The following is a 15,247-nucleotide window of genomic DNA, read 5'->3' as shown; positions in this document are numbered from 1 at the left end:
CCTGAGTTTAAACTATAGCAAGCAATTAAGTGGACCCTTCAGCATGTGTGAAGTAGGCACAAACAGCTGACTCATACAGTTTATTTACTCTCTAGTGAATTGCTGTGAAAGTTTCAAAAGGAAGCATTCTCATTATTAAAAAATGGTGTTAGTGGCCCTAAATTCTTATGAAAACACATTTTTAAAATCTGCGTGTTTTTAACACTGAATGCATATGTACAAACCCATTAAAATCAAGAAATTTGAGCTTGAGGCATTAGGTGAATTTTCTCTTTTACATAAAAATGAACATTTAATTTACAGTAGCTTCTGAAATTAGTTCAATGCACAAATCTTTAGTTAAAGGAATTTTTTAAATGCAGTTCATGTTTTAAATCGCTTCTTACAATAACATCATATCTACATCCTATGTATCATATGCTACTAATGTGAAAAGTCTTGAGTAAGATGAATTGAGGGACTTGGGCAAGTCACAGCCTCTTTTGGGAACTGTTTCTTCATATAGAGAAATGAGAAGGTAGGACTAGATGTAATAATATCTTCTATTAAACTCTAACACTTTTAAATTCTACAGATGCCATTCCTCTTTTGGTTCTAATTAGATAATTTATTTCTTGGAAGAGTTGTTGTTTGGAATTACAGTTTTGTTTCTCTGTCATCCTTACAAAGATATTCTTCATCCTTTAAAATCTGCGTTTCTGTTTTTGATAAACTTTCCTCCATCAGTTAAATGATGGGTTAGTTAAATGCTTTCTCTTTTTCCCTGAATTTGACATTAGACTTTTTAGGTCTTCTTTCAGATTTTCCTATTTTTCTCACTTAATACCTGCAGGTATTAAGACTTCTGTTTTCAGCTGTGGATTAGAGACCTGGGTTGTTGACTCAATCTTCCCATAATCTCCAGTCTCCTCACTGTCTCTTCATGTCAAAAAAGAATCTCAATCTCTTTTCTCTTATGTGACTTAATTGTCATAAAATATCAAAATGTATGCACACATTTTCAAGATTCTTATTTATATCAACTTGGCTTACTTTTTAAGGTTAAATCTTATTTTATACCAGGTCAGAGCCTAGACCTTAAACAAATCAACAAGCCTATTTAGCAACAATTCCTAGCACCGTTCTAGATGAATCTGTAGGTTAGGATTTAGGGGTGTTAAGTGGGGAGACGGGCAGAAACACACATGGCAAAAGATTTGCTAACCTGAACAAGTAGCTTTTTTAATCCACCTTTGCTTAAATGAAGAGACATTCTGTCAGACTAATATTTTATAATTTGATGACTGCTTTAATATTGTTTCAGCTATGATGGAAGCAGTGGAGTCCCCTACACCTTTAATTTGTGCTTGGCATTCATCATGAATCTTCATGGAGTTTTACAAAGAAATTTCTATTCAGAATCTGATGTAACAAGAACATTCATATCTTCTTGCTTTAGACTTTCACGAAAACATTATTTCTCAGTCTAACATTGTAGTTGGCAAAAGTCATGCCATCGTGAAGACATCTGTGTTGCATTGCCATCACATATATCCAATGTTCAGGTTGCTATTTTGATTTCTGTTATTTCTAAAGAGCTGACTTTGATTCAGCAAAGGTGTGCTATCTATCCACATTGTTATGATGGTAAAATGCCTGCTAAAATAGGTATTGGGACGGAAATTCCATTGGAACAGTATGTTCCATTGGAACAGTATGTGTACTGGTTTCCTAGGGCTACCATAACAAAGTACCTCAAAATTAGTGGCTGAAAACAACAGTTCCTGAGACCAGAAGTCCAAGTTCAGGGACTACCAACTGCTAGCTTCTGGTAGTTGCCAGCAGTCCTTGCTGTGCTTAGGCTTGCAGATGCATCAGTTCAAGCTCTGCCTCCATCGTCACGTGGCTTTTTCCCCTGTGTGTCTCCTCTGTGTCTCTGTGTCCACCTCTCTGTCACTTTTCTCTTATAAAGACACTAGTCATTAGATTTAGGGCTTGTTTTAATCCAGTATGACCTCATCTTAATTTGATTGTAAATTAAGACCCTATTTTCAAGTAAGATCACACACTGAAATAATGACATGAATCTTAGGGGACACTATTCAACCCAGTACAGTACGTATTATTGAACTTTAGATCTAAAGATGATTCACTTGAAAAAGTTAGTTTCACAAAAGTAGATTTTTTTACAAAACAGATTTCTGAGGTTGACAGTTATCTCTCTTCATGGACTTCCACTTAAAACTATTATCCGATTTCTAAAATGACAAGTTATTTTTGAAAGTGATTTTCAGGTACTATCTGTGCTTATTAATAAGTTGTATTTTCATGGCTTAATATTAGACTTTCCATAGGGTGGGAGGTGGGGGACAGATGAGACGGTGATGACCTTAAAATCCTCCTTACTAGCCGAATCTGAAAGTAGGAGCTCCTTCAAATCAGACTTCTTTGCAGTAACGATTTTTTGAGTTACTTACAACTTTTGGATTGGTTTTTGCAGCTATATTTTATAATTTATAGCCATAAAAGCCAAAAATCTTTAGCTGGAATACCTGAAATAGGAGGTCAAAGTGAACTCTTGGGACGTACTCATACCCTGTGTTCTTTAACTTTTTTTTTTCATATTTTCCTCTAGTTTTTAAAATAAGGGACTTTGCCTTGTTTTTTGTGTCCTTCCAGCCTCCCTCCTGTCCATCATTGGTCACAATGAGCACATTAGGGATGGACCATTAGAAGTATTGTTCATAGGAACGAATCAATTTTCTAGGTTAGCTTTTTGGGTGAATGTTTGATTTTGCAAACCTCAACTCATTTTTAATAATGAGTTTCGTAGGATTATTTGCATTTCTTCAGACTGAGGAGCTAGAATTTCTTGAGTTCAAAATCTTTGAGAAATAAGTAAGTGTCAGATTGTAATTTCAGAGAGTTAAGTTTTCTATATTACTTGTATTCTGATACTCACTTTGGAAAGTTTCCTGGTTTCTAGAGTAGATATTACAGTAATAGGTAAGAGTGAATTTGACCTCAAACATTGTTCTCAAGAAAATGTCAAAATCAAGGGCTTTAAATTTTCAAGCTCAGTGCTGCACAAATAATTAAATAGACTTTAGTTCATGAAGTATGTGAGAGTTTATATTTCTTAAAAAAAAAAACAAAACTTTTTGCCCAGAAGGGACTGTGTTCCAAATAGTAAAGAACCAAAGACTTAAGTTATGTCCAGAAATTGAGAGCAATGAATCTTTCTTTAAAAATCATAATCTCCAGTGATTCCACTTTTTAAAACCTCTCATTTATCATGAGCTGTCAAGTTCTGAATAGTTTCCTGGATCTCAATTTTTAAAATTTCACTGATACCAGGGGACTTAATAACAGAAACTAAATGTCTGAGAGGCACATTTGAGTAATCAATCCACTTGTCTCTGTCAACTTCCTCTTAGGAATAAAAAATAAAAATTCCTTTTTTTTTTTCCCAGCCATTTTCAAAAACTCCATATTGAAGACAAATTATGACTGAGGGAATATATACTAAGTTTTCATCATATTTTGCAGAAAGAAGAGAAAGACACCAAGGCCGTTGTTTTGGGGTTCCTTGACCTGAGAGATTGCATCTCTGCTTGATTGTTTTGCTCATCATTTTACAAGACTACATTTTTATTTATTTAAAAAACGGTTTTATATTTGCTTTTCCACATGATTCATGTTGGGAACAATTTGAGCTAAGTCTAGATAATGATTGAGTTTGAACTTGAGAAAATATACTTCCTCTGAACCTTTTATACGTGTTTTCAAGTTTGTGACTCTGTCCCTTGCATGGCCATTATAATCAATACATTTATAAAGAAAGATTTGTTTTTCAAGTTACCAGTGAATGTTATTTCCACTTCTACCAATATCTAAGCAAGTAACTGCCTCTCTTCTCCCCAATTCCTACTCTTCAAATACAGAAGTCCAGCTCATTTTTCCCTGCAACAGGTAATGTTGAGCAATAAAATATTCTTCATCAGTTATTGGAACTTTAGTGAGAAAGAGGTTAGATGTATTCTCCACTTTGTCCAGCAGTTACTGCCGTTAGTCTTTGTATCACCTGCTAAATGTTGACCTAGCAAGCACCTACTTGAAGTTTTTGTACTTATTGCTCTGCACTTAAATCTTGAACAATGTATATTATGATTGCATCTAACTATTATAAAGTTCCAGTTGTATAAGCACAGGATGTATTTTCATGTTTGCTAAAAAAGTTTATCTTAGTTAGCAGTGTTATTTATAAAACAAAGTTGGAAACCAAAATGCTTTCATAGCTATGGCCTCCAATTGACAGTTTTGTTTCTTCCCCCCCCCCCCAATGAATGCTGAATCAGCTATCAATTTCCATTAAGTATAGGACATTTAGTAATGTAATAGGTTCTTCTACTGTTACTAGTATATTTTCTTATTGTTGGTATTTTTCCCTTGACTTTAAATTGGGTTTTTAAGTAAGACAAAGATTAACAGTATCTTTTACTAATCAACTGTAGGTTCATTGTTTCCTAGACTTTTAAATTGAAGTTTAGAATTTACATATACTTTTATTTTAAAGATATACTTAACAGAAGTCATTTTAAAAGAACAACAACAAAAAAGGATTCAGAAATTTAAGAATGATTTGGATCAATCATAATATCCTGGCCATAGGACAGAGAAGTTTCTACACTTAAACCAGTTTGATTGCCATACAAGATTTTTAAATTTTACTACTTTAAGAACATTTGTCATTTCTATTTTGATGTCGAATGTTGTGATGTATTTTTAGGCACCACAATAAAGAAAAGCCATAATCAAAATTGTAATACTTCTAGGAAATGACAACCCTTTGAGTCATTTCATCTTTTTTGTTCAAATCTTCCACACCTATTAAGATCTGTAACCTTGAATAATTCCTTATTTGGTGACCAGCATTTGGTTATCTGAGGCAAATGATTAAACCTCAGTTTCTGTATCTATGAAGTGGGGGGATGCTGCCAACACAGTCTTCCTCTGAGGGTTGATTTGTTTCATTATAAATAGTTAAAGGCCCTCAACTCTTTCAAAATGATGCTAAATTAACTTGAGTGGTAAAAGTGTAAACTTGAACATAATTTATTGTTACCCAGGGCATAATCAATGTAGTTTTGATAACCTCTGGTGAAGACACCATAGTCATCTCTTAGGTTGACAGGAACAACTTCAAAATACTGATCATTGCTCGTGGGGTGATTTTTCAGATGGACTTGAACTGGTTTAAGAGCCCTTACCCTGCAGGTAGGTCCCTTCTGTTTGGAACTCAAATTTGTGTGGAATGGTCCTTGGCATTTTATGATACCATTCATATTTGCCTATCTTGTTAAGTTTCTTGGTCTGCCCATCTCCTAATGCTCCTTGTCCTCATGCACCTTATTTGTCTGGTTTGGTAAATACTGATGGAAAGAAGACCAAATATATAAGGTGACGAATTATGAGAAAGCAATATTGTGTCATGGAAAGAGCCCTGGACTAGGAGAACTTAGATCACCCCTAATAATGCCAAGCGTATCCTCTTGGGTGTATCTCTTTAGGACGACTTGTTTCATTAGTTGTCTAATCTAGAAAACAAGAGATTTGGACTAGATGTTCTCTTAACTTTTGCTTCAAAGCCTTCAATGAATTTAGGTTAAAAGGCTGATCCTTGACTTATTAGGAATATGTTAGTGGATACTTCTTAATCTTTCAAAATCCAGTTACTTAAAGCAAATGTGTTCCTTGGTTATTTAGGTCAAGCAAACCACCACTGTACGACTATCTTAGTCGTACATGTATTTATTTTTCTGTGCATGCTTGACAGGCAGACAGTCATGCCGTTAAATTCATTTATAAGCCTGTTCGTCTCAGTCAGTGGTATTTATAAAATACCTGCATGAACTGTGTGTGATGGGCCTACTTTTTTCTTGTATTTCATTGAAGGAGTGAAGTTTGACCATGGAGCAATCTGTGACTAACATGGTAATGCTAATTAATGTCATTATTATGATTTTATAGCAATATCTGATACTTGAGCATTGTAGCTTTAGGAAAATCACTCAACATCTCTGAGTATAGTTTCTTCTCATCTGTAAAATGTGATCCTTGAATCTAGTCTGAAATATTCCAAGACAGCTCTTATAGAATCAATAGCCATTATAGCACGGGGATCCTAGTGCGTTGTGGGATAATTAAGTCTTCCACGGGGGCACTTAGAAAGTGGCATCTTTATTACTCAGTGCTGCTCAATGCCAGTTTGTTTGTTTTTTCATTTTTCTTGTATCTACTTTTGTAGATCAGTTACATGTTAGTTGTACATAAAAATTTGGCTAGCAGCTGAAACTAGTTCATGTCTTTTTGAACTTAAAATGAATAAAATTTCACTGGTCGATTTGAGGACGTGGCTTGTCATAGTTTGTGCAGAGTCCAAGTTGTTCTCTAGAACTTTGCCTTCACAAATTTATAGTAACCTTCATCAAGAAACACTCTAACTCAGTACATAAGCTGTTATATTGTTTTAACCAAATATCCTGCTTTGAAGTCTTGGCATATCTTTGATTATTGTTTTAAATATGGAATAATAGGCCTGGTACTTGAAAGTACAGCCACCCTTGTTGCTTATATTCTAGAGAAAGCTGTTAAAACTGCCAAGAACTTTAAGTTTGGAAAGACTTTTTATAAGTAGTAACTTTTCACAAGATTGTTTTTACCATTCCCAGCCTAGAAATAACACAAACCAGATTGATTTGGAAGGAGTTGTGACATAGTAAAATAATTCGATTCAGCTGCCGCGTAGGGAGTACCCTGCCTTTGTGGGGACCTCAGACAGGAGCAGAGAGATCTGGACAGCTGAACTGCAAGTAGGTAAGAGGCAAGAGAAATGAAGAAGACGAAGAAACCTGACGTGGAGTCATACATACGACATTTTCTGAGTGCCCAAATGGAGGAAAATTTAATTATCCCCCAAATCACTAGGATCTTATTTCTATAACCTGTTATAAATGTTTCTTTAAAAAACAAAAAAATCAAGGAATCATTTCCTATTTTCTGTCTCTCTAGCACATGTTCATTTCGCTGTCCTCCCCCATATTCCTCTCTCTCTCTCTCTCTCTCTCTCTCTCTCTCTCTCTCTCTCTCTCTCTCTCTTTCTGTTTCCCATCTGACCATCACTTAGAGTTTCTAGGGTAGTATTTTTCAAACTGTGGGTCACAACTCAGTGGATCATGAATCAATTTAACCAGCATTTTTTAAAAAAGTGAAATAGATTAAAATAGAAAATATCAGAAGGTACGACATAGTAAAGGAAAGTCATGTCATGAATTTATTTCAGTTTTATATCTAATGTATTTGTATGTGATTACAATATAAAATGTATTATTGATTTCATTTTTAAAAAGTTTGAAAGCCACTGTTCTAGAGTGTTTCATCTATTTTTGTCTTGAACTTAATGTTCTTTAAACATACATGTTGAATAGTTACTGCATAAATATTTGGATAAGGTTTTTAAAACTAGAATTTTGTTTATGCTTGATATCTTGTTTCTAATCTGCATGGCCAGAGGAAAACCCATAGTGTTGACAAGTTTATAACATTACTTTAAAAAAAAAAATCTGTTTTCCACATGATTCAATTCAAAGAACACTGTTAAAAGACTAATTTTCCCCCCTAATGGAGTTCATACTGGTTTGCACTGGTTTATATTGCTCTGAAGTTCTAGAAAGCATGACTGTATATAGTAGTGTGGTATTAAAAATAGTGTTGGTTAATTTTAAAGAGGAGCCCTGGAACTGAGTTATTTCTCATATCACCTGGAGCAGAAATAGTTACGTTAGGTTTAGTTGTTCAGGGTTTCGAGGAGCTAGAAGCTACAACTTACTTCCCTTAGAACATCCCTCCTTGTGAGGCAGTATAGTGAAGATGCCTGACCCCCTGAGCTATGGCAATTCTGGTACTTTTTTTTTTCTTTTTCTTTTCTTTTCTTTTTTCCTTTTTCTTTTTCTTTTCCCCCCTTTTCGATCCTGTGTGAAACCTTTTCAACCCATCAGAGATACTGAATAGCTGGAATTGATATTTCAAAGAAATTACTACCTGCCCCTGGGTCTGGGTTGTGATGAAGATCCTGGGCTTTAGAGATCTATAGACTAGATTTAAATTGCTGGTCCATCACTGGCTTGCTCTTTGACCTGAGACAAGGTACTTCTCAGTGACTTTATTTCTTCCTGTAAAATGGATAACACCTACTTCATAGGATTATGAGCAGTAAATGACCAAATATATGTAAATTCCTGTGGTTAGCACATAGTAAGAGTTTAGTAACTGATAGTTGTTTTTAAATGCTATAACCCATCACTGAAATAAGGAACACCTAATTATTGTTAGAAAATCACTAGCTGTTATGAACCCATATCAAGGGTCTTTATCTGCCTCATTTTGGGACTAGATCCTGAAGACATCAGTAGGATCATACGATATAAGAACTCAGAAAATCTGAAGTGTCTTGTGAGAATAGTCCTTTTATTTTACAGTTGATCATGAAACCTATGTGATGTAACTGCCTTTTTACAGAGGAAGAACTGTGTCTTACTTGCTGTTGTGGCCCCATAGTAGGCCACATAGTAGGAGCTTGACACATTGTAGATGCTCAGACTCTTGGTGAATGAATGGCTATTCTAATGTCACACAGCCAGTGGTGGAAATGCAAAGACTTGATTCAAGAGTCCAACAGCTGAGTTAATGTTTCCTCTTGCTATGTCTGCTGGCTTATAAAGACTAATACTGAAATCTCAACAGCATCCATTCAATGCTTTTTTACAATATTTTATTTTGTCTCCTGAGAGCTTAACTGTCCTTAATTTGAGTAAACTGTTACATAACCAGACTTTAAGATTCAAAACTGCTCTAGACCAGTCATCATAAGAAATATTTTTCAGTGACCAGCAGATGTGAACAGGATCTATGCCTTTTTATTCAGTATTTAGTTTTCACCTGTAAATACATTCTGGTGAAGAAAATATCTAAAAATAACTGAAAGCTTTACCCTGCTGCAGTTGATCATGTTCTTATGTGAAATAGAAACTAGGCCATTATTATAGAATGGCCTTTTAAAAACTTAAACTTTGTATTCTGATGGACATAATTGTAGATTTACATGTAACTGTAGGCATTGATGCGGGGAGATCCTGTGTACCCTTCACTCATTTCCCCCCATGGTAAAGTCTTGTAAAACTGTAGTATAATGTAACATCACAGTCATTGGTATAATCCAGTGGTCTTAATTCGGTAATTCAGTTTTTCTCAGTTTTGCTTGTAGTCTCGTGTGTGTGCGCGTGCGTGTGCCCTGTTCTGTGCATTTGTATCGCGTGTACTTGTATCCACCACCACAGTCAAGGTACAGAACAGTTTGATCACCGCAAGGATCCCTCGTGTTGCCCTTCTATAACCACATCCACCTCTCTGCTTCCTCTGTACCTCTCCCACCCCCTTGAGCATATCCTTCCCCAACCTCTGGCAACCACTACCCTGTTCCCCACTTCTATAATTTTGTCATTTGAAGAATACAGTAAGTCCTCACTTAACATCGTGAATAGGTTCTGCGACTTTAAGCAAAACGACGTATAACGAAACCAATTTTACCATAAGCTACTTGATGTAAACAAAAGTTAAGTTCCTAGAGCAGCTCATCACCATATTAATAATAAACAAACATTATTTGAGGACATGCTGTATTATATAAATGGAATCATGCTGTATGTAACCTTTCGGGATTGGCTTTTTTCACTCAGTGTGATTCAGTGGAGACCCATTCAGGCTGTTGTGTGTATCAGTAATTCACTCCTTTTCATTGCGTTTACAATATTACATAATGTGAATGTACCACAGTTTGTTTAATCATTCACCTGTGGAAGGACATCTAGATTGTTTCCAATCTTTGATGGTTACAAATGAAGCTACTAAAAATTTGGGTATAGATTTTTGTGTTTTGATATGAAAACATATGTTTTCCTTTTTCTGGGTTAAATGACCAGGAGTTCAATTGCTGAGTAATTAATACGGTAGTTGCACATTTAGTTTTTAAGAAAATGCCAAACTGCTTGCCAGCGTTGCTGTACCACTTTACGTTCCCACTAGCAATGTATAAGGGATCCAGTTTCTCGGCATCTTCTCCAGTATTTGGGGCTATCACTGTTTTTTTAGCCATTCTGCTACTTGTGTAGTGGTATCTTGTGATTTTAATTTGCATTTTCCTAATGACTATTGATGCTAAACATCTTTTTATGTGCTAATTTACCATGTGTATGTGCTTATAATCCTCTTAAGTGTCTGTTCATATTTTTTCCCCATATTCTAATTGAACTGTTTGATTTTTTTTTTTTAACTGTTGAGTTTTGGTAGTTAGTTATATATTATACATACCAGTCCTTTGTTGGATATGTGGTTTGCAAGTTTTTTTCTCATGGTCTGTAGCTTGTCTTTTTATCCTCTTAAGAGGTCTTTGCAGACAAACATCTTAAATTTGAGTCAAGTCCAATATATCACTTTTCTTTTGTGGAGTATGTTTTCGTATCAAGTCTAAGAACTCTTTGCATGGCCCTAGATGCTGAAGATTTTCTCTTATTTTTTTTTCTAAAAGTTTTATAGTTTTACAGTTAAGTCTGTGATCCATTTTGAGTTAATTTTCTTATTGTGGTAAAATACATATAGCATAAAATTTACCATTTTAAAATGTACAGTTCAGTGGCATTAAGTATATTTGCAGTGCTGTGCAGCCATCAAACTATCTAGATTCAGAACTTTTTCAACACCCCAAACAGAAACCCATTAAGCAGTCAGTCTCTATTTGTCCTTCTCCCCAACCCCTGGCAACCACCAATCTGCTTTCTGTCTCCTTGGATTTGCCTATTCTGGATACGTCATATAAATGGAATCATAGTCTTTTGTGTCTGGCTTCTTTACTTAGCATAATGTTTTTAAGGTTCATCCATGTTGTAGCTGTATCAGTCCTTCGTTCCTTTTATGGCTGAATAATATTCCATTATATGGACAAACTGCATTTATTGTTTATCCATTCATCAGTTGACCGACATTTGGGTTGGTTCCACCTTTTGGCTGTTGTGAGTAGTGCAGCTATGAACATTGCATGTGCAAGTGTTTTTTTTTTGTCTGACTTATTTCACTTAGCATAATGCCCTCATGGTCCATCCAAGTTGTTGAAAATGGCAGGATTTCCTTTTTATGGTTGAATAATATTCGTGTGTGTGTGTGTGTGTGTGTGTGTGTGTGTGTGTACGTATCACATTTTTTAATCCATTCATCCATCGATGGACAGTTGGGTTGTTTCCATCTTGGCTATTGTGACTAATGCTGCAAGCTTCTCCCATATTTTTTCTGAATTCTGTTTATGTTCAAATAATCTTGTGGATCCTAAATTTTTTCAAGATTTGAAATAACAGTTTACTCGGTAGTACTTAGTGTGCAAAATTGCAGGTAATCAGTTGTGCTTATGATTGGCTTAAAATCTATATAAAACTCTCATTGGTCAGCATCTATGTATAGAATACTTAAATGACAAGTTACTATTCTTATTCTTTGTTTTATATCCTTTATATAAATTCCTAATTCTTATTCCAAGTACATAAAACTTTCAAACTTCTTGTATTAAGAACCTAAGTTAAATAATGAGCTTTTGAAGTTTTAAAAAGGTTGGAGTGTTTTGAGTCATTTCCAATTTTGTATCTCTTTTTTTGGTGTCATTTCCTCATTTTTTGACAGATTCCATAAGCTCCAGTTTTTAAATATTCAGGACAGAATGTAGACTGAAAGACTCTAAACTTTGTGGTCTTCTTACGTTTTATGATATATGAAATAGTATGTGTCATTACAAAGTGAACTAGGAGACAGAAATTGTAGCTTTGCATATTGACTAAGATACAAGCAGTAGGATTTGGGGCAGGATGTTTCATCCACTGAACCTCTAGATTATCAACCTCTATCTCATTGTGTAGTTGCAAAGATAAAATAAGAAAGGTGTAAGAGATGCTACAATCAATAAAGTGCTGTACATATATAGTATGTTCTTTTATTATTAAAATGGGTGGTTGGATGTATCTTCCTCATCTGAAAATATGTTCATCAAGAGTTCTTCAAACTGTAAGCTTTTACTTATCAGTGTCTCATTTATCAGTTTCTTAAACCAATACTGGGACAATGAAGTGAATCTGCCACCACAGTTCTTTACTTTTTGCTGTGTTTTTCATAAGATTATTTTATAAACATCAGCGAATTCAATTAGACACAAGCTTATTATCTAACTCTATTCTCCATTAGGCTAAATAGTGCTTTGGGGATAGAGGAATAGGTGATATCCAGCTGAAGACAATATTTGTGGACTGTCTTTTTAAAAATGGCTTAAGAAGCCAGTGACCTACTGTGGTAAACTAAAATAGAATTGATTCCTTTGTTAAATGAAGTCCCAATTGTTAATTGAGTACCCACTTAGTCTGTACTTGGCCATTTAGAGTCAGCATGACATATACTAATATATGTGAATTTGTTGTTTTAACTTTAATTCTCCTTAAAGCTCCTATCTGCTAGCAGTAAACTGTTTAAAGAAGTTCAAATGGACTTATTATAAACAGCTTCTAAGAAAATTAGGTTCCAAAGATTGGTTAGACCTCTAGACTTCTGATAACCCAGCTGGATATGAAAAAAGTTTCTTACAGTTGGTGCTCTGTGCACCACATTTTTGGATAATAGCAAGATAATGGTAAATACTGTAGATTGGAAAGCCAAGCTAATAACAGTACCTACAGCAAAACCTAATTCTTGGAGAATATAATGAGGCCAGGGTCATTCCATTAGTAGTGGATGTTGTATAAAAAAGAAAAAAACCTGACAATTTATCCTGTGAAGAACACATTTCATTATCACATACTCATTTTAATGTCCTAGAATTAGTTTGCTTGGGCTAAATTGGGTCAAGGAAGCTTTGGAGATGAAGTCTATCAGAGAAGACTATTATTAGAGATAAATTCAGTAACCTCGTTGGTCGTTACTGTGTTTAAAAGACAGACCAGATGTCTCTGGTCTTATCAAGGATGCAGATTTCTAAGATGAAAGTGACCTTAGCCTTTCCCCTTGTGGATCTATCTAGAAAAGTGTTTTGCTGGGACTTCAAGGTGTGAAGAATCTGCAGAATTGCAGGTCCATAGAGACTTCTCTCTTAGTTTTCTACATGAATGGAAAAATAATACTTGGATGTTTTACATTTAACTCCCCTTATTCTGAAGTGCTTCTTCCCACCAAGCAAATAATCACTTTTAAAATACCATTTTATAGTTAGTCAGAAAGGTTTTCCTGTTACCCAGTCATTTATATTGAACAGGTTGCATTTGAATGGAAGTCACCACCTGTAGAAAAAAATGTGTTAAGCAAAACTGTTTTTACAATTTCCTTTTTTATTTCCTTTTCTCCTCCCTTGTACATTTTTAAATTTTCTATACTCAGTTGAAAAGAATTAGAGAAAAGAAGACACTAATCAGTGGTCTTCCTCTTGATTTAGGCTTACTGCCTTACTCACTTCTGAAAGTTCAACGAAGTACTCCTTTAGTTGGCAGTGACTGTTACTCTCTGTTAGGTCATTGCTACTCTACATCTCTGGTTCAAGGATCCAGTGCCAGTCTGCAGACTGGACTGTGTGTTCCCAGTCTGTGACAAGTGTAGACTGTGATATTAAGTGTTTAGAAACTTCTTGCAGTTAGGCAATGCCATGATATCTAAATGCATAATTTTGTATTTTACAAAAATAGTGGACAACAGCAAATTGGAGAAAGTCACACTAGACAATTTGCGAAACACTGAGCTAGATGATTTCATCAACTTCTAACACGGAGATCACAGGCCGGGGTGAGCGGGGAATGTTACATAGATGACTGTCCTGTTGACCTATCTAGTTGGTTAGGTGCTCAGCTATAGCAAAGCCCAAATGTATACCTTAAATCATGATAATTAAGTGAATCAGCTGTTCATGTATTTTTTGAATAGCTTTTTAGTGTTTCTTATTTGGGGATTTGAAGTAAAGTTAGGTAGTCTAGCCAACTTAATAATTCCTACATTTTCCCCGGGAAGTTGTTGAATCATTTAAAGAACTTAAAAGTTGTGTTTCTCTCATAATGTTAGTAAATTACATTCACTATATAAGGTAGTGGTTATTAAATATGGCCAGAGTTTAGTCTAACATATAATCATGAGTAAGAGAGAAAAGGGAAGCTCTACTAACAGTACTCACTAATTATGGAATTTCGGCATTTTACTTTTCTGTATTTTGGTCATCCCTTTAAAAATGCAACAACAGTTGATGACATTATTATAACTGAACCACAAGTTTCCATTAGCTCTGAAAATACCCATTTCCAATTTAGTGTTATAATCTAAGATAGTTGTACCTTAATAAAAAATTGTTCTAATATTTATTGAGAATCCGCTTTTTAAAGAAAATTACCACTGTTATTCTGAGGGCAAAAAAAAAGTTCTGCTTGACCAATGTAAAATTTGAATTTAATATTGAATTTACCATGAATTTCCTTCTTTGTGTTTATTGCTACAGATAAGGAGACTCGCAGGCTTGAAGCATGAGTTCAGATGCCAGCCAAGGCGTGATCACTACTCCTCCTCCTCCTAGCATGCCTCACAAAGAGAGGTATTTTGACCGCATCAATGAAAATGACCCAGAATACATCAGGGAGAGGAACATGTCTCCTGATCTACGACAAGACTTCAATATGATGGAGCAGAGGAAACGAGTTACTCAGATCTTGCAAAGTCCTGTGAGTTGAAATAATTACAAGGCTATAATTGTTGTTCTTTGAAACCTTGATCTAATGAAGTAGGAGGTATCTTAACTCTTAGGTTAGGAGAGGAGGAGAAGTGACAAGTTACCCCCAATCTTTCAGAGGCAAAATGAACACCTAATTTATATATTTGATTTGCAAAGCTGTAGTAACAAACAAGTGTTGTCTTGGCAGTGTACATTTTCTTTGTGTGATTTCTGAATGTAATGCCTTCATTAAAGAAAGACAAAAGATGGTCCTGAGCGAAGGGCACCCGATTCAGACTGAACATCCGGGAAGAAATGAAAGGCATGACTGAAGTGTTAGGAATGAAGGAAAGAGTTAGGTACATTTCATGCACATATTTTCTTTTTCCTTTGGATACCTTGACACTCAGAGCAGCCTGAGTGTCAATAATATCCAGACAATAA

At 35.1% G+C, this 15,247-nt stretch overlaps 1 protein-coding gene across 5 annotated transcripts in view; it reads left to right on the top strand.

The window, feature by feature from the left end:
- The window catches only part of ADD3 (adducin 3), a 108,711-nt gene that overhangs the window by 63,303 nt on the left and 30,161 nt on the right, over positions 1 to 15,247 (top strand). For all 5 annotated transcript variants that reach the window (XM_033130459.1, XM_033130461.1, XM_033130463.1 and 2 more), the window contains exon 2: positions 14,594 to 14,813. In XM_033130459.1, the coding sequence (XP_032986350.1) occupies positions 14,619 to 14,813 (195 nt within the window). In that variant the 5' untranslated portion in view covers positions 14,594 to 14,618. The remainder of the gene's footprint in view (positions 1 to 14,593; positions 14,814 to 15,247) is intronic.

This window comes from Rhinolophus ferrumequinum, chromosome 16, assembly GCF_004115265.2.
Source record: "Rhinolophus ferrumequinum isolate MPI-CBG mRhiFer1 chromosome 16, mRhiFer1_v1.p, whole genome shotgun sequence".
Taxonomy (NCBI): domain Eukaryota; kingdom Metazoa; phylum Chordata; class Mammalia; order Chiroptera; family Rhinolophidae; genus Rhinolophus; species Rhinolophus ferrumequinum.
The sequence above is the reverse complement of the archived record's forward strand: the minus strand, read 5'-3'. Positions and strand labels throughout refer to the sequence as shown.